At 35.3% G+C, this 21,040-nt stretch overlaps 1 protein-coding gene across 3 annotated transcripts in view; it reads left to right on the top strand.

Annotated features, from left to right (window-relative positions):
• The window catches only part of VPS8 (VPS8 subunit of CORVET complex), a 245,328-nt gene that overhangs the window by 156,709 nt on the left and 67,579 nt on the right, over positions 1-21,040 (top strand). For all 3 annotated transcript variants that reach the window (XM_070406658.1, XM_070406657.1, XM_070406659.1), the window contains 5 exons: positions 3,208-3,297; positions 5,123-5,165; positions 5,464-5,567; positions 10,623-10,704; positions 11,044-11,126. In XM_070406658.1, the coding sequence (XP_070262759.1) occupies positions 3,208-3,297; positions 5,123-5,165; positions 5,464-5,567; positions 10,623-10,704; positions 11,044-11,126 (402 nt within the window). The remainder of the gene's footprint in view (positions 1-3,207; positions 3,298-5,122; positions 5,166-5,463; positions 5,568-10,622; positions 10,705-11,043; positions 11,127-21,040) is intronic.

Raw genomic sequence — 21,040 nt, 5'->3', positions numbered from 1 at the left:
TTGTTAATTCATTTATTTCATGCATGAGGTTGTTGATGTTGATCATGAGTCTTTCTGAGCAGCCCTGGTTTTCTGGCATTGCTAATCTTTTGTAGCTTTGGCTGTATACAAAATATAGCGTTGAGCAAACTTTCAAGAAACACCATCCGAAGGATGTAAAGTTCCAGTACGGTGATAAACTTGTCTGTGTATTCTAAAACAGTATGGCTCATATCCTGATGGTGATGCAATATTTGCACCCATGGAAGCAAAAGCAAAAGAACTATTTATGGAACGAATATTTTCCATGACATTTTTACTGTCAGAATCTTCATTTGTCATTAATCTTTTTAAATATGCCGGGTAATCTGGAAAATGTATATCATTCGGACAGACTTTCCCTTTGCTATAACACTGAGTAAATTTCCCATTGGATGGTTTTTCATTAGAGAAATTTAGTGATAGGCGAAATTCACATCTATAGTCATTCCACCACAACTATGTTCAAGAATTGCATCCTCATGTACTCCATTTTTGCTGAGAAGGCAGTTCCTACCAGAATTGGTAGTACTTGTTGATGACTGTTCCCTAGACATATTCTGTTGTTGCCACCGCCTTCTTTCAACATCAAAAGCATGTTGGTCTTTAGACATTTTCTGTCGATGATGCCAGTGTTTTTTGGCATCAGAGAGACGTTTTTCCAATAACTGGTCTTCAGATACATTCTGTCACAGGCGTCGCCTTCTTTCAAGATCAGACGCACGTTGCTCTTCAGACATTTTCTGTCGATAACGCCAGCATCTTTTGGCTGCAGAGCTACGTTGTATCAACAGTTGTTCTTTAGACATAGTCCCACCTCTCTATTGTCATGGTCTGAGATGCAGGTGAATGAGAGTCCTGGCTGTCAGGCCGCTAAGAGCTGTCTGACCAACGGCTGATTCTGGCTGATTCTGTGGGGGTGGGACTTCCTCCTCCCTACTGTCAGTTTCCACAGCTGTGATAAGGAAGCTGGGGTGACAAAGGGAGCCACGCCTTCCAAGCCGCCCTCTCTCTCGCTCTGCTCTATTTCCAGCGGCCTCCTGCTCTGCCAAGTGTTCCAAACCTCCTGCTCTCCGCCCGCTCTGCTCTTGGCTGGTGATGGTCCCAGGAGCCCGCGGGCATGGCTAGGCACAGCCAGCCTTGCCTCCCAGGGTCGGCAAAGGTCCTGGGAGCCCATGGCCGCCGTTGCCTCCCGGGGCGCTTGACACCTGCTTATGCAAATTAACCCTCCATCTTTGTCAGGTTAATTTGCATACTCACTCCTGATTGGCTGGTGGGTATGGCTCGTGGGCATCATGGAGGGGTGGTCAATATGCATCTTTCTCTTTTATTAGTATAGATTATAGATATTCCATTTTTTTCCAGTCTTTTGCCATTATAAACAATGTTACATTAGCCATCAGGTTTCTCTAAGTAATATACCTGGAAGTGGAATTCTTTGGACAACCTAGTAGTTTAATTCTAGTGATTTTGCCAAGTTGATTTCCTATTTGTTTCATTCTCATCATCAGTGTTTGATATTTGCTGTTTTTCCACATCCTTGCTAATTCCTAGTATTTTTAGACTTCTTAATTTTTGCCAGTGGGATGGGGATCATTGATTACTAATGACATTGAATATCTTTCCATATGTCTAATGACCCGTTAGATTTTATTTTCTCTGAATTATCTATTCCTATAATTTTCCCAGCTGTTTGCCCTTCTCTTACTGGTTTATAGAAGTTATTTTTAATTTCTAGATCTCTAATCTTGTGCTGATTTTATATGTTGATGTCTTCTTTCAGTGTCTAGGGCATATCTTTCAACTTGGTTTTTAGTGACTTTTTAAATTCTCACTCAGGGATATGTTGTTGTTTTTTTAAAATTGACTTTAGAGAGAAAGGAAGGGGGTGGGGAGAGGGAAACATTGATGTGAGAGAGAAATATTGATGGGTTACCTCCTGCACATGTCCTGCAGGGACCAAACCTGCAATCTAGGTATGTACCCTGGCTGGGAGTCGAACCCACAACCTTTTGCTCCAAACAACTGAGCCACCCAGCCAGGGCTTAGTGACTTCCTTTTAATTTATCAGTCTTTTCCTTTAATTTTTAATTTTTTTTGGTATCAGTCTTTTCCTATTGACTTTGATGGCATAAAGGCTGTCCTCTTTTATGAATTTTATAGGTTAGCTTTTTACATTTAGGCTTTTAATCCATCTGGAATTTATTTTTGTATACAGATCAAGAGAGGGATTTATATTTTTTCATGTGGATGGCTAATGGTCCATGTGGCATTTTATTGTGCTTTCCTCACTGATTTATGATGTGATACTGTCATACACCAACTTCCAAATGTACATGGATCTGTTTGTGGATTCTGTTCTGTTCCTTTGATTATTTGTGTTTTCTTATACTCATACCACATATTTTATTAATATAGGTTTAAAATAAGGCTTCTCATTAAGTTTTTCTTTAAAACTCTTTGGCTACTCTTGACCTCCTACTATTCTACATCAATTTAAGAATCAGATTGTCAGGTTCCTTTAAAAAAAATTCTTCTGGAATGTTGATGAAAAGAGTACATTGAATTTATAGATTAATTTGGGGAAGATTGACATCTTATAGTATTGTCTTCACATTCAGAAACATGGTTATCTTTTAAAAATGCCATTTTTATAAATCTTTTCAAAGAATAATTTTGGATTTGTTAAATCTATTGTTTCTTTCGATGGCATTATTTTCTTTTGTTTAAGCTTAATTGGTATTTCTTTTTTACTTATTAGACCCTCTTAGTTTTTTAATTTTTATTTAGAGCCCACAGATTGATACATAGTGTTTTCATTGTCATTTTGTTCTAAATACTTTGTGTATAATTATACTTATCAATTTCTGGTTTATATTATTACTACTTATGTAATAATACAATATGTGTTGCCTTTTCTCCAATGGATATTCCTCATTTGTGTGCATAACAATTTTTTAAATAAATAAGGGGGCGGGGGAAATGAATGCACTTGGTCTAGTCAGAATAAAAAATAGGGCACTATAAGACCAAAAGTCAAGTATTTGCATATTATACTGTAAAGTAGCATAATACCAAGATATGGATTCATTAATTAGTATCATGTTGGGGTTGTTTCATTTTTAATAGGACCTCTCACTTCACAAGCAAGATTCGTGAACACAAATCTTTATCTTTCTTCTTTTCTAGATTACCCAGAAGTATCAACTTCATGAAGTCACTGCCTATCTATTAGAAAAGAAAGGAGATGTTCATGGTGCCTTTTCAATAATGCTTAAGGTAGCATTTTACTATATTTGCTTTGTCATGTTTCAATGTGTCCCTCTATTCACTGCATTAGTCTATCTCTTTTTTGAAATATAATTGACATATAATATTGCATAAATTTTCATCAATCCATTTTAATTTATTATGTTTCAAAGTAAGTTGCAGGCAATAGTACATTTTACCTCAATATTTTTATCATGCCTGTCACTGATTAGAGTTCAGTATTTCTGTGTGGTACTTTTTAAAGGTAAAATTTACATACAACAAAATACAGAAGTCTTAAAAGTACTATTTGATGAGTTTTGACAAATGCACACACCTGTCTAATCCTAGTACCTAACAAGATGGAGAATATTACCAGAAATTTCCCTCATGCTTCTTCAGTCAATTTCAATTCCCATTCCCCCAGAAATAACCACTCTTCTAATTTTTTTTTACCACCATGGGTTAGTTTTACCTTTTTTATTCATTCATATTAATGGAATCATTTAATAGGTTTTCTTATATAAGCCCTCTTGCTTCAGCATAATGTGTTTGAGATTTGTCTCTGTTATTGGATGTATCAGTAGTTTGTCCCATTGACTGTGAGTAATATAATTGTATGAATAGACCACAGTTTATCCATTCTTCTATTGATTGACACTTGGGCTAGTTCTAGTTTTTGGCTATTATGAATAAAGCTTCTATAATCACTTTTGTACACAAATGTTTCCATTTCCCTAGAATCATTACCAAGGAGTGAATTGCTGGATCACTGGATACGTATAGGTTTAATTTTGTAAGACATTATCAGACCTCTTTCCATTTTACGTCCTACCAAATGTGCTTTGGTTGCTTCACATTTTTAGCAACAGTTTGGTGTTCTATCAAATTTTGAAAAAAAAATTTTTTTTCATTCTTTTAATTGTAACATATACATAACATGAAATTTACCATTCAGTGGCATTATGTATATTTACATTGCTGTGCAGCCATCACTACCATCCATCTCCAGAATATTTTTAACTTCTCACAAACCCATTAGACAATTACTCTCCATTCCTCCCTACCCCCCTGCCCCTGGAAACCACCATTCTACTTTTAAACAATATGACTTTAATTACTCGAGATACTGCATATAAGTAGAATAATACAGTATTTGTCTTGTTGGGTCTAGCTTATTACACTTAGCATAGTGTCTTCAGGGATATTACACTTAGCATAGTGTCTTGAGGGGCCAGGGCCTAAGCCATGTGTGGCAGCGGTGGTGGAGAGAGAAGAGGACATGAATTTGAGAACTTACTGATCATTTAAATACAGTATAAAGTGAATGAGAGGGAGTGGTTAATGATGATTCTATGATTTTTAGCTTAAAATTAACCTATAAGGGACCTCAAGAACAGGAGCAAATTTTTGGTAGAAAGCTATATTAAAGTCAGCTTCGGTGTATATTCAGAAGCCTTTGCAATATCAGTATCTGAGGATCTAGAATTCAGTAGAGCAGTGGACACTATAACTGCATATTTAAGATATCTCACATTCAAGGCTGTGCCCCATGCTGTGGAGTTAGACTTGTCATGTCCTTTCTTATCTCAAAGCATGGATACATTCTGATCCTCATTACTGTGCCTCAGAGATGTCAATGATGACTATGTAGGTAGCACAACAGAAGCATAAGTGGAGCAAAATAAGTGACACTTGATATACTGCTAGCTATGCATTCTATATACACCAGAATTCTCTTTGGAATGACAGGGACCATTCCTAATAACTTTGTTGTTTCCTGGGTTTTTCTTTAAAAAGTGTCAGTTTAATTATTTGGTGGATTAGAAATTAAAGTGTTCCTTTTACCTCCTAGAGACTACAAAGCAAACTTCAAGAAATAACACATCAAGGTGAAAGTAAGTTCTTGAGTGTAATTTACAATTTCTTTTTTATTTACCCCATGGTTTTAAAAATGCTTCCTAATAAACGGCATTTATTAAGTAATAAATGTATTAAGTAAATTGTCCTGCATAAATACTGTTTATCGACTTTAACATTGGTCCCAATTTTATTTTGTTTTTAAGGGATCATAATAGGAAAGCAAATAAACCATGTGGCTTTGTGATGCTAATTGTCAGTGGAGTTCAGTGTACAGAAATTTGAGATTATCATTAATATATTCTTAAGTGATGTTAACAATTTTTCTGAATCTAGCTACCAGAGAGGATCCCTCATTGAAGGATGTGGAAGAGACCATGGTAGAGACAATTGCCCTTTGCCAGAGAAATTCACATAATTTGAACCAGCAGCAAAGAGAGGTAGGAGAATGATTACTTAGGCATTTAAAAGTCTGTTCTGGCCTGAAACTAGGAATTAATCCTATTTCTATTGCCCTTTCAGCTACCTGAGTTGAATTCAACTGATTTTAATCACTATTTAGTGCTCCCAGGAGTATAAGACTCCCAAAGTTGTCATGAGGAGTGTCTGTCCTTTGTTCTATCAAAGGGCTCTATATCCTTACATTTGGCTGTGTTGCAGAACTTAACTGTGTGAATACTAGATGTCCTTGTTCTTTTTGGACTGAGGTTTTGTGTATCCCATGTAGTGGTATTGTGGATATGTCATCATTTATCATCTCTTCCATTCCCCATGGAAGAAAGTGAGCATGAAGAACTGGAAGAAAACCCTCAGGGATACAGAGAAAGCTGGAAAAGGTCAAAGAAGATTATGACACAGTAGTTCTCAACCTTGCTTGCACCATAGAGTCACCTAGGGAGCTTTGAAAAATCCCAGCACTCAGATTGCACCCAGGTCAATTAAATTAACGTCCCTGTGGCTGTGACCCAGTCATCAGTATGTTGTAAACTTCCCCCATGATTCCACTGTGCAACCCAGGGTGGAAGCACGGCTGTACCAGATTCCAGAGTGCAAAGGGGAGAACACAGAACTGAAGGAGGAATAGTGGAGCACTTGTGCAAGTGGGAGTTACAGCAGGAAAGCAGAAACTAAGGAGATGAGATGTGACTTGACAGCAAAATTCTGCAGTAGTCTTAAGAAGTAAAGTCGACAACATGATATGACATAACTCCTCTGGTGCCTGCCCCTCCAGGCTGTGGTCTATGGCTTAACACCACCTGGCTTTTTCTCACTGCCTGGTAGTCTGAAATGGGAAGCAGGTAAATGTTTCACATATAGTTAGCCACGTGTGTTACAATGGAAATAATAAACTTGATGTTTTCTTATGAGATGGGTAAATTTCTCCTTTATGTTTTTTAAAATATATTTTTATTGATTTCAAAGAGGAAGGGAGAGGGAGAGAGAGATACAAACATCAGTGGTGAGAGAGAATCATTGATCGGCTGCCTCCTACACACACACACCCCCACTCGGGTTCCAGCCCAAAACTCAGGCATGTGCCCTGACTGGAAATGGAACAAGCACATTTACATAATATAGGTGCTTTTTTGTTTATTAAAAAACTTTTTTGTGTAAAAGATATATATCCATCATTTTTTAAAATCCTGCAATACAGAAAGTTATGCAGAAGGATGTTTTTAAAAATTACCTGTGTCCGTCCTATCACCCAGAAATAATCATTATCATTTGGTGACTATCACTCTAGATATTTTTTATCTGTCTAGGTTAACATAATTTTAGAAAAATTGGATCAAATAATGCTTGCTTTTAAAATAAATGTAAAATTCAGTCTCATTTAGGAAGCATATGTAAAACTGAGGAATTGGTGAATTTCAAATATTTCTTCACCATACTACCTCTTAATAAATCTCACTGAAGTTTAAAAAATCTGAATTGTAATAGATTGGAATTATTATGTTTATAATTACATTTCAGTTTTTATAATATCTATGATTCCAAGCCAGTAAGGAAATTTGCATGAATTCATACTTCCTCTAACCTCTCTTGTCCAACCATCTTAATTTTAACTAGTTATGTTATTTTACCTTATTAAGGTTAATAATACACTCTTCTCTGAATCCATAATTCTCATGGTTGTTTAATCTTTATTCAAATGGATAACAGGATTTACACCAGTCCTTTTGCCATGATTTTTCCATCCGCGTTTTTATTTTCATTTATCTTATGGTTAGCCGGCTGTATTTTGGTGATATTTTGATAGAAAAACAAAAAAGGGTAAAATTGTTAAGTCTACGTTTATACATATTTGATACAAGCCTTTTTAAAATTTCAGTCCTTCCATCTCTTCTTTAATATCTATTTGATACTCTTCTTCTCATGGAAATTTTGAGGGAAATGACAACTATGTTTTATAAATAGAGCTGTTCAGGTTCACATCACCTGAAATATGTCCAGATTCACATATATTAATGGTAGAATTAGATATAAAATCCATGCCTCCAGAACAGTAGGGATTATTTTGACTATATTTGAACTCTGTGTCTCTTAAAGGCAGGAACAAGGCTTCCTTTAATATGACAAAAGGGAAATTTATTTATTTTTTTGATCAAAAAATGTGATGGAATTTGTTAAAGATATTGGATGTTAGATTTTTTCTATTCTTTGAAATTTTCACTTCTCTAGGATTATAATTATACCATTTTCTGGCTGCATGTAAGAGAAGTCTGTCTATAAGGGAAGTCTGTCTGGCTCTCCCTCTCTTAGACACACACACACACACTCTCACACCACTCTCTACCACCACCCTAATCCCCCAAAACTGGTTTCTGCTTCATTTCTGAACAAGTTTCATAACAGAATGTTTGCTTTTATGGAAATAGTATTTTTGTGAAAATGCTAGACTGCTTTTACATAATACCAAACTTTAAGTTTGGGGGATTTTTAATAATTGTTTTGCCTTGTTTCTCTTTGTTTTGATTTGTTTTGTTTTGTTTTGGAGAGTGTGAGAACCAGAGCTATTGCTGCAGACCCTAAAATAATTAGAAAAGTTGAAGTATCCAAAAGCTTGATTGTGAACTGTCTATAATATCTCTTTCTAAAAGTTTCTTCTGAAAATTCAATATTATGGAGTATTTTCTTAAGTTTGACCACAGGAAGTTGGGTTGACAGTCATTTCCCAAGTAGAATGTCTACCTGTCCTATCTTTGTATGTCTGGCTATTTACTGTATGCTGCTATATCACTGTCTACTGATTAGATATAACAAAGAACATGGCTTGCTTTGCATATAATCCCTGAAAAGAAAGCTATTTACTATATAATAAGGGAAAGTAATTCCAGTTTAGTTGTGTTGCCCTCAGGGTTTAGGATTGTCACTTTCATGGATTGTTATTTTAGCCTGTAGGTTTTCATTTTTCCAAGTTAAAAAAAATTAAGAAAAATATTAAAGAGCAAGAGAGGTAAAATATTGAAAAGGTATTTACCATATATTTAGGGTTAATGTGGAGATTTAATTGAAGAAGAATAACTCTTCTATTTAGGTTGTGAACACATCCATGGCTATTATCTCTACATCCATGCTTTCCCGGGGTGTGCCATTTATAAATCAAGAATAAAATAACCTTTTAAAAAGTAATTCTTCTAACTTGTCTGGATTCAATAAGGAAATTTATAAATAAAATTTCTAAATATAATATAAAAAAACAAAAAGTCAAAATTAGGTATGCCACATACAATTAAATTAAAAGACCATAACATACACATAAATAAATTATGTGATTATAAAAAAACAAGTTAAAATAGGCAACTAAAAGATGAGCTAAGTAAATTTAGTAATAAACAAACAAACAAAATAAACTCATAGATACAGACAACTGATTGGAGGTTACCAAAGGGAGCAAAATGGGTAAATGGGGTGAAATATATGGTGACAGATGGAAACTAGACTTTCGGTAGTAAGCACACAATAGAGTATACAGATATTGAATTATAGTATTGTACACCTGACATTTATATAATGTTATTAACAAATGTTACCTCAATTTTAAAAAAAGAAAGGACAAACAATAAAATACAAGATTAAAGGTCATAAGTACTAGATAAAATAAAATAAAGAATTGCTGGTATATAACATGGCTCAAGCCAGTATCTTAAGAATTTGAAGAAATATATAAAAAGTCAGCAGTATAAAAAAAACCCTGGCCTTAGAAAACCTCAAATGGGGGCAGATAAGGGCTTCCTAGTAAAGCTCCTTAGTGGGAGGTAACCAGTAGGAAAGTCATTGGGCCCTGAGCCTGTCCCTTAACAGGCTCCCATATCTCCATTGACATGTAAGCTCCACAGTGTTGGATGGGTGAGAACATGCCCTCTTCTGTAGATAACCATTCTTGTCCTGCTCTGCCACTTGGATGTTTACAGGATTATAATCCCCCTAGAGACTGGGTCAAGGCCTTTGTAAATCATTATCCATCTAGAAAACATGTTTGAAATTTTAAAATGTATTAGTTTGATTTCTGATGATAAAGATATTTCTTAAGGAATAGCACAGAATTTGGAGTCATACTACCAATGTTTTGGCAGTGTGATCTTTGGCAAGTTAAGTTTTCTAAGCTTCATTTTCTTTTTCTTTTTCAATCTTTAATTTCTTAAATGTATGTCAAGCATTTAATACAGTGTCAACATGTATTAGGAATAAATAAATGATAGATCTATTAACTTATGATGTGGTTGAAAAAGTTAATTGAAATAATGTTAACTTCCACTTATTGGTCTGTAATGACTAAGGAAATACAAAATAATACTTTATATAAGAAAAACCTTTGGATAATCTTTATTCATTTATGTTGCTTGATATAGCTGAAGAGAAATTGGGCAAGGGTAGCTGTGGGGTGTTCTCTGTTCTTTTCTGCAGTACAGAGGGTTATTTAGACTTTGTTAGTGATGCAGTTATGCCAGAGTATATAATAACCTAGCAGGAGGCTCTGCCCTGGTTCCTTTAAACCTACTCTCTCCTGAGACACCAAAGATTACAGTCCTGAGGTCTAACCTTGCTTAACTTCAGCTTCCTTGTTTTTCCAGGATGCATGATAAAAGTATCTGTTTTAGCTATGGTCCGTGCTTTTTATTGTCTTATCTTTTCCCATTCAAGTGTCCCATCTTTTCTTTTTCTAATTTTTACCAATAAATGTATGTGAGAAGTACATTTCAGCCTGTGAAACACTATGCTGATGTTACTTATTCGTAAAAATAACAGCACTTTTGCCCTGGCTGGTGTGGCTCAATTGGTTGGGCATCATCCAGTGCACCTAAAGGTTCCCGGTTCTATTCCCAGTCAGAGCACATGCCCGAGTTGCCAGCTTAATCCCTGGTAGGGTGTGTGCAGGAGGCAATATTTCTCTCTCTCCCTCTCCCTTCCTCTCTCTCTCAAAATTAATTAAAAATATATTTTTTAAAAATTGCAGCACTTTTGTTTTCCTTTGGTTTGCTCTGACATTGTAGGCACTCTGGTTTCCCTTATTGGAGGCAATGATGGCCCCTCAGAAGCTGTCCAGTTCAGCCACACCTCACCTACACTCTGAAGGTAAGTTCATCAGAGCCATCTATACTACCACCCAATTTTTATCTGCTAAAAACTAACATTGTGATACTTTTTCCCAGTACCATATTCTTATTATATATCTTAATGAAATGATATTGTAGTGTTGATTTCATCTTTCAGTTCATTGCTTTCCATGGCACCATTTATGTCATTTGTCTTGAATAATAGTAGCTTTGCAGTAATTAAACTTTAAAGTATCAAACTGGCCCTGGTTAGCTAAGTTTCCAGGAGGCTATATAAATCTATTTTCCACTGATTTGTAGGAAAAACCAAACACTCTTATTCTAAATTAACCTTAATATCAACATTTTATTACAACAGCTCTGAAATCTTTGACCATGCAAGTTCTAAACAGCATGGCAGCATTTATTGCACTTCCATCAATCTTGCAAAGAATCTTACAGGTGAGTTAAAAGTGGGGGAAATTCACTGTTGATCAGGTTCAACTAATATTTAGTTATATGTAAATGATAGCAACTGAGCTAGTGTTTAAATATGTCTCAAGCATATTGCAGCTAATTTTTGGCATGAGCTAAATATCTGATTTATGACTCTCATCTTGACTCTTCCTAGCACTCCAGTGGTATAGGTTTGTTTGGCACACACTTGTGAGCTTCAGTTAAGGCATGCAGCCTTCAGATGTTCAGTTACCTTGGCATTTAGATACCCAAGCTTCCTGTTAGTGTGCTAAAACTAGGAAGAATTACTATTTTTTCCATCTGCTTATACTTTTTAGAGACAAAAAAAAAGGTAACCTAGCCTGGCTTGTGTGGTTCAGTGGTTGAGTGTCGACCTATGAACCAGGAGAACATGATTTGATTCCTAGTCAGGGCACATGCCCAGGTTTCAGGCTTGATCCCTGGTAGGGGGTGTGCAGGAAACAGCCGATCAATGATTCTCTCTCATCATTAATGTTTCTGTCTCTCCCTCTCCCTTCCTTTCTGAAATCAATGGGAATATATTTTTTTTAAAAAAAGATAACCTAGAAATTACGTTATTATAGGCATTTCTTAATTATTAGTTGTTACTTACGTTTTCTAACTCATCCTAAAGTTTTCTTTACATCCAAAGCTCATCCCCTACTCTAGATTCTAGCTGGCTTTGTATCCATAGCTTTTGTAGGAAACGTCATTTCAGCTTGTTCTCACCAGCAAAAACACCTGAACCTTTCCAACTTCATCAAAAGGAGAACATTAAAAATACATTAAAATATATTTTTAGAAAAATATGTGAACATTCTTAGGGAAACAGCAAGAATGAACCTTAGAGTCCATTTTGCCTTCCATCACTTCATGCAATATAGACACACACACACACACACACACACACACACACACACACGAAATCAAATAGTAATTCGATGCCATTGGTCTTTATAATTTTCTAATGATTTCTATCCAATCAAGAATTTCCCTGTCAGCTCTCTTTTAAGACTTTGCAAGCTCTTCTTTCCACCCAATATGAAGCATCTGGGCCTTTGCTGATAAAAACTACTGCATTCAGTAGTCTCTAATCACTTAGTTCCTTATCATTTAGAATGTCTCCTGACATCTATTATCTCATTTGATCCTTGTCATTGTTGAATAATTCTTTTGATATACCAGTAGACTACTTCTCTTATATCCATTTTAAAATGCATTAGTCATAAGGTTTTTAATAACATGTGAAGCAATATCTCAATAAGGCAGGAATACTTTAGTTCACCAAGTAGATTAGAAAAAAAATGAAATCCTGAAGCCAAAAGTGGCTTCTCTTTCAGTATATGCATTTTGCTTTATGTTGAACTTTAACCACACTTTCTGATACATAAATTACAATACATAAAATCTAATTTTCCCTTGGCAAAAGCATATGTTCTTTTATTCTTTATTTTAAAATTCATATTTTTGAAGGCTTTTGATATTTAAAAATCTTCACTTTATTTTGAGTTTTATTGGCATTCATTGAGATTGTATTCTTATTTTCTACCCTCAGTGGTTGTTACTTCCCACTAATCAGGAGGGTATATTAGTTCTTAAATTCTTTATCTGCACATTTGTGATTACTGTAGTAATAGTGCTACCTTATATTTGTATACAGATTTTTATTTTTTCAAGATGTTTTCACAGGTATTCTCTCATTTAAAGTTCATAATCTTTTGAGGTAGGTAGGGCTACTATAAAAAATTTCTGTTGGCAAAGGATGAAACACAATAGTCTCTTACCTCCTAATTTATGCTCTTTCTCATTATATTATGTAAGCTTTTTCAGTTGTTTCAGGCCCTAGTCTTTTGAAAAGTTTATTATTAGTTAGTTTATTAATTATATGTTACCCTGTTTGGTCATTGCCTATGTGGATGAAAGACACAGTTCTTGCCCTAAAATAACTCTTATAAAAGAGATAGAAAATGTTCTGATATAACTATTCATAGGGCTCTAATCAAGTAATAGTGGCCCCCTTAAGGATTATGTGCTCTGAACTCCATCTAAAGCAACTGCCACTTTTACACCCCTCCACTTGCAGTCAACGAGATTACAGCAGGAACAGCCATGTGAAAGCATGACCCTGCCCCCTGGCTCCACCTGATTGACTCAGGGTGGACAACTGACTTAAGCAGGGCCAGTCAATGTCCTTTACTGGAAATTTTAGGACTGAACTTGAGAAAGATGAATAAGTTTCTCTTCAGGTCTCTGGATTACATAAGGTACAATGTTGAGGAGGTGATAGTAACTACTTTTCCATTATATGGACTAAACTAATAACAAAAAAGTTAATCTACAGAGAGAAGAAGAAAAAGAAGCAGACACACAGAGAGGAAAATAGACAAGATTCATGGAGAAGAGAAAAGATACAAGGGAAGGACTCAAGACACTGGGCCAGGAGACAATGGAGAGAAATCCGGATGGCATTTGAGTCCCTCATTATAGCTCTTAAGGCTTACCTGCATTCTTTTGCTTGGATCGTTAAAACACCCCAATGCCTTTACAATAATTGTCTGTTTTGAGTAAATTAGAATGAGTTGGGTTTCTGAATATATATTATATATTCAGAAGGGGTACCAATATAAGTATATATTTGAAACAGATTGAGGAGTTTGGAAAGATTTTCTGGAGGAGATGTCTGAACGAATCTTAAAGAGCCTAAAGGGATCAGGGAAAGTAAATAGGACTTTTCTAAGCATAGTAAACTATATATACAAAGGATTTGAGGTAAAACATGATACATTTGGAGAGTTGTGTTTAAGTATTCTTAGAACACAGGGTAAGAATAAAGGTGAGTCAGGGAGCCAAACTGAGAGACAGGGAGGGAATGTGCCCTTAATTGCTTTGTAAACCATGGTAAGGACTTTGGATTTTATTTTCAAATCATTAAATTCTCATTAAAGGATTTTAAGCAGAGGAATAATGGGATGAGGTTTCTCTTCAGAAAGATCACTCGGCCTATATTATACAGGATAAACGGGAAGGGATCAAGGCTGAAGGCATAGACATACCTAGAATGTAATAGGTACTCAATGCTTGTTAGTTGAGTTACATAGAATGGATAGTAGAAAATGGATTTGGAAATTACTTGGTTGATAGAATCTACTTGACTTTTTGACAGGTTAGATGTAGGGAAATACAAGAAGAACCTAGATAATACCCTGATATCAGTTTCCCATCGCCAACAATGAGCAGTGGATGAATATAAGACTGGAGTTTATAGGAAGAGACCTATAGTCTTAAAAATCATCTACATAGAAGTGGTAGTTAAATTCTTGAAACTTGATGAACTTTAGGAGAAAGCTAATTAGCAAGAAAAGCAGAAGGCCAAAAATGGAATTGTAGGAAATATCTAAAAATCAGAATATTTTTATTTCCTATTAGTACAGAAGGACCTTGGAGATAAGACTATGCTTTGCCTAGTACTCCATCACCACCACTTAGCCCAGAGGCATGTGGCATGTAATAGCTACTCAATAAATATTTCTAGAGTAAATAAAAGTCAAGGATGGAGGAATTCCACTTCTGGCCAAGATGGAGTAACAGAGACTGGATTTATTCTCCTGCTTGAAACAACCAAAAAATGGACAAAATGTATGAATTAGTAGTTTTTCAAAAACTGGATATCGGGCAATAAAGGACAGTCATTTCTAAGAGTCAGGAAATAAACAAGGTGAGCCCCGTTTGCTGTAGCGTAATGTTTTGAGAGAGTTTCTAGGCAGTAACACAGTTTCCAATATACTCATTGATTTAAAGAGGTGGAGCTGAGAGTCAAGAGAGACCAAGAGTTTGCAGGGCAAGTACCAAGAGAGAATTCTGGAGATAGGCAGTAGGCCACTCTCAAGCATGATCTGACGAAACTACCTAAGCCAAGGAAAGAACCACCTGAAAGGATTAGAGGGACAATACTTGCAGTCACACTGGGTCAACAACAGTGTGTTTCCCACCAGTGAAGACTAGAAGACACCATAATTCACAGAACATTGGGTAAAGTGCTCAGAGTTACTCAATAGTGGGAAACAAGCCTAGACTAAGCAAAGCTTGTCATGCCTTGAAAATCTTAAAAGCAAGACCTGAAAGGATTAAACTATTTTCAAGTATAATTTAACTGCATCCCAGAACAAAGCTTAGAAATACTTTTAGGAATACAAAGATATTCAGATCCCAACAGTGTGCAATTTACAGTGTATGACATTGAATCAAAACTTACAAGGTATGCAAAGAAATTGGAAAACGAAACCCAGATATGTCATGGGTATTAGAATTAGCAGATAAGACCACCAAAACAAACAAACAAAAAGATTAGTGAATTTGAAGACATAGTGATATAGACTCTCCAGAATGAAATATTAGAGTAAAAAGAATCAGGAATAAAGTGAACCACAGTATCAACTTGAACAATCAGCTGTAAGACACTTTCAAATGGTTCAAAATATGTGTACTTGGAGTCCTGAAAAAGTGAGTCGGAGCAGAAAAAAAATATTTGAACAAATATTGGCTAAAAGTTTTCCAAATTTATGGAGAACTGTTAGTAAACAAATAAGTAATCTCAAACTCAGAAAACATTATGAAAACTACAAGGCACATCATAATTGCTCAAAATCCAAGATTAACAGAAAAGCTTAAAAGTAGCCAGAGGAATAAAAATAAGGACAACAGCATATTTCTACTAACCACTTTGACTTAGTTGACATTTGTATACCAATTAGAGCAACAGCATACTCATTGTTCCCAAGAATATTGGAACATTAAACAAGATAGTCTAGATTCTGGGCTATAAAACAATAAATCCGGCATTTTAGATTTTAACCATCCTGATAGGTCAGTGGCCTCATTGTTGTTTTAATTTGCGGTGCCTAATGAATAATGTTGAGCTTCTTGTCATGTGCTCATTTGCCATCTGTGTATCTCCATTGGTAAGGTGTCTGTTTAGTTCTTTTTGCCCACTTTTTAGTTGGGTTGGGTTATCATTGAGTTTTAAAAGTTCTTTGTATATTTTTTATACAAGTTCTTTATCAGATATGTGTTTGGAAATATTTTCTCCCAGCTTGTCTTTTCATTCTCTCAACTGTGTCTTCCACAAAGCAGAAGATTTTAAATTTTAATGCAGTCCAATTTGTCCAATTTTTTCTTTCATGGACTATGCAGTTGGTGGTGTATTTAAAAACTCACCACCAAATTCAAGGTCATCTAGATTCCGCCCCCCCCCCCCATGTTATTTTCTAGAAGTTTTGCATTATACATTTTATGTTTGTGATCAAATTTGAGTTAAATTTTGTGAAAAGTTTAATGTCTGTGTCTAGCAGTGGTTCTCAACCTGTGGGTCGCGACCCCTTTGGGGGTCGAACGACCCTTTCACAGGAGTCACCTAAGACCATCGGAAAACACATATATAATTACATATTGTTTTTGTGATTAATCACTATGCTTTAATTATGTTCAATTTGTAACAATGAAATTGGGGGTCACCACAACATGAGGAACTGTATTAAAGGGTCGTGGCATTAGAAAGGTTGAGAACCACTGGTCTAGAGTCAGTTTTCTGCATGTGGATGTCCAGTTATTCCAACACCACTTGTTGAAAATACTGTCTCTTTCTCCATTGAATTGCCTTTGCCTAGTTGACTGTATTTAAGGGGGTCTATTTCTGGGAGCTCTGTTCTTTTTCATGGATCTGTTTGTCTAGTCTTTCACCAAGACCACATTGTCTGGATTATTGTAACTTCAGGGTACAGTTTGAAGTCAGGTAGTGTCCTCAGTCTTTGTCATTCTTCAATATTATGTTGGCTATATTGGGTATTTTGTCTTTCCATATAAACTTTAGAATCATTTTGTCTATATCTGTAAAGTAACTTGCTAGCATTTCAATTGCGATTGTTTTTCTGTTTTTGGTATTAGGATAATGCTGGCTTCATAGAATGAGTAAGAAGTATTTCCTCTGGTTCTATTTTTGGAACAGATTGTAGAGTATTTGTATAATTTCTTCTTTAAACATTTGGTAGAATAAACCAGCAGAACCATCTGGGTCTGGGCCTTCTGTTTTGGAAGGTTATTATTTTTTGATGCAATTTTGTTAAAAGATACAGATTTATTCAAATTATCTATTTCTTCTTTTTTTAATCTATTTCTTTTTGTGTGAGTTTTGGTAGATTGTGTCTTTCAGGGAACTGGTCCATTTCATTTAAGTTATCAAGTGCTCCAACCAAGGTTTTTTATGTATCTAGGTGTGTGGGGTTTTTTTTTTTATCTTCCCCCTTACCATTTTTAAAAAATATATAATTTTATTGATTTCAGAGAGGAAGGGAGAGGGAGAGAGAGATAGAAACATCAATGATGATAATCTTCCCCTTTATCATTCCCAGTATTTAATCCACTTTAAATCTCCTCCACTAGAATATTTCCTGTTTCAGCACAGTGCCTGGAACATAATATATAGTCAATCAATATTAGTTGGCTCAATCACCTAGTGTCCTCGAGTAGTTCTCAGTAGTTTATAGCACACTTTATTTCCTTTGTTCTGTGTACATTAAGCTGGGGAAGTTGCAGTATCCTCATGTTTCTCATGAGGAAAGTGCTATTCAGAAAGATTACATAACCTGACTTAGTTTACTCAGTTATTAAGTGGGAACAGCTAGAACATTAACCTTGGTCTTCTAACTCCCAATGTTAGATCTTTCCTCTGTACCTTACATCAGGCATGTTTTTCATATCCTCCTCACTGTGCCCTGGGGAGAAATAGGGAGTGACTGTTATTTAGAAGCACAGTTGCTCACATATGCACAGTATTTTTCAGAAAGATGTTCACATGATAGGTTCTCAAAGATCTTCTTGACCTTTAAATATTTATTCAAACTGATGCCTGGCACCTGACTTATTCAGATTTCTTTCATGAACATTAGATGATAAAGTAGCGAGTGTTTTTAAGGAACCATATTTATGCTTTACACGTTCTGTCTTCACTGCTTGCTTTTATTGATCTTCCCTCTGTGGCAAAAGTGGTTCCTGGCTGTGACAACCTATTAATGGCTCTCTTACTGAGGGGGTTAAAGCAAACAAATGATTCATATGCTAACCTGCTGAGGACATTATTCATATTTTAAAGTAGTGCTTTATTAGCAAAATGTTTTTATTTTAAAACAAACCATATACATGATACAATGGGTACTAAAAACAATAGGGAAAAAGTGATCATCACATCTTTTTCTAATGTGCTTTTAAAAAACAAGTTTATGTGAAGTACCCAAGTCTGCTCTTCTTTTATAGTTTACAAAAAAGTTAAAGAAAAACCTCAGTAGTTACTCATTGCCGAAGAATCTAGCTGACATCTTTGGAAAATAATTTGAAAAGCCAGTGGATTGTGTACATGCTGTGCATTAAGCCTTGAGCTCTCTTTTGCATTCTATAATTTATGTGTTGTCCCAGCATGAGGTAATTTTCATGATTTTGCCTTTAAATTATGCATATTAAAGTGAAATGTACTGATATAAATATAGACATGACCTATAAAGATTTCTTATTTTTACCAGAATTTAACCTTTTAAAGACCTCTGTTGTCTAAGCCACCCTTGTCATAAAAAATGACAGAGCTTTTCTGTATTAGAATTATATTAGTGCTAGATATACATATTACAGTAGATATTATAATAGGTTTTTTATAATAAGATATTAAACTGTCGATACTTTGAGGAATAAGTGTATTTATTAAGAGCTTGATGAAAAGCATACTAACTTGGGAAACTTTAGCATGGGTCTATTTTTATGCAAAGAAAATTAGAAGAAAAATTTGTCTGGTAGGTATATGACCTGAATTGATTTTCTAGTGGCGAGTTAGTCTGAGATAGCTATAGTCTTGCCTTCTGTAAATGGTCTGCACATGTTTGAAAGGTATCTTTAGCTTAGTGGTACAATCTCCAGCTGTGAAACAGAAAATTTCCCCACTGAGCTGAAGTGACCCACTCAAGCCCACACTTGTAAACTTGTTCGTTAACACACAAATGTGGAGTTATTCTCTACCTTCCATATCTCCCTCGTCATCAGGGATCAGGAATCTGTGGTAGACTATCTTGTGCTGCTCTAGAACAACTAAAATACTGAAAACTGGTCTTAGAAACTCAACTACTCAATCCTCAAGAGCCATCATCAGAGCTAGAAGAGAAAAAGATGCATGTCCTAAGACTATGTTTTGCCAGGGCAGGAAGGCAAAGTTTCTTCTTACATTTCTGGACCTTTCTTCTAAGTTTTCCTGCTTTACTACTTTTGTCTTTGTTCTGTCTTAACATCTGAACTCAGTTACTCTTACTGCACCAAGATTTAAGAACCCCTACTCCCTAAGAAGTAACCAGAAATGTTACCCATATTTTCCAGCAAACATTGGCTTATCATTTAGTTATCCATATCCGTTACCCTGTTGTCTGGCAAACACTAGTTTATTAGTTTATGTATCCACACTTGGGAGACCAGTACTGTGTGTTAATTAAAAGCATAGTTTTAATTAACCATGAAGTACCAAGATTCAAATCTCAGCTTATCTGCTTAATAGTTTTGTGATCTTAAAGACTTTTACTTAACCTCTCTGAGCCTGAATTTCTTCATTTATAAACGATCTTGAAGGGATTTAGTGATGGTATATAGTAAGTACTTAGCACTGTATTTGCATATGGTAGCCACTTAATAAATAGCTACTTTTATCATTACTATTTAGTTGGATTCCCCTATTAGCATGAAGTCATTTATGTCATACATAACCTCATACTAGAGTGAAATAATAGGCTTGATATACTCATTTATTAGCAAAGCATTTTATTATAATTCCCACCCTAGCCAAAGGTGCAGAAAAATGAGTGCACAAATATGCTGATGGAGATAAAATTGCATAATACAACGTTTTGAAGACCAATTAGGCAGTTTATATCAGTTCCCATAAAAAATGCTCTTTGAGTCAGAAATTCCCTCTCTAGAAATCTACTCTAAAGAAGGCGATTCAGACCAAAATTTGCAGCCACTAGCATTTGATAATGGTGGGTAGGATATGGGGGTGGGGGGGGGGGGGGGACTTGAATGTCCAACAACAGAGAATGGTTGAATAACAGTATTTTCACATAATTCATACTCTGTAATTATTATGAAATATTTGATGATATAGGAAACTGCTCACAATATACTACTTAGTAAAAAAAAAAAAAAGTAAAATGTGAAATACTTAAATTTTGTACACTAAGAAATACATTTCTTTCTCTCTCCCTTTTTCTCCCTCCTCAGAAATAAGACTGAAAGAATATACATCAAAATATCAAATTGTTTGTCTCTGGGTAGTTGGATTTTATTTTTTTATCTTTGTACACTTTAGTGTTTTCCAAATTGTATTTAATTAGCAAGTTACTTTGCAAACCTCTTACGAAAAGCAGTGGAGGGAAGATTGGGTGTCTGGGTATCTGTTGTTTATTAGTAGTGGCTTTATTTCTTAAAAGCTTTGAAAAACTGAAAGCTGCTCTTTGGATCCATAAACCAATCTCCTAAATTGAAGTGTGTCTCCTAACCTAAAGCAATTTAGTTGGTTTGAGCTAAGAGGTGGCCAAATGTGGGTAGCAGGAGGAATTGTTAAGATAGATTCTGAGTATTCGTGAGTACATTGGTTTTGATGTATCAGATAAATAAGAGCTTAAAGGAGAGGTGGTTTTTAATATGGAGAATGAGAGGAAGCTTCTTGCAGAAACAAAACCACAGTGAAATTTAATTAGACTTGCAAAGAAGGTTGTTAAGCAAGAGGCTTGGGTCATTTAAATTTTATTTATTTTTCAAAAATATCTGTGATGGCCAGAGGGAGACCAATGTGCATTTCCAGTGGAAGATTCATGGAA

The sequence above is a fragment of the Myotis yumanensis genome, unplaced genomic scaffold (assembly GCF_028538775.1).
Source record: "Myotis yumanensis isolate MYYU_CA2020_CCGP unplaced genomic scaffold, mMyoYum1.0.hap1 SCAF_2, whole genome shotgun sequence".
In the NCBI taxonomy this organism is placed as follows: domain Eukaryota; kingdom Metazoa; phylum Chordata; class Mammalia; order Chiroptera; family Vespertilionidae; genus Myotis; species Myotis yumanensis.
The sequence above is the reverse complement of the archived record's forward strand: the minus strand, read 5'-3'. Positions and strand labels throughout refer to the sequence as shown.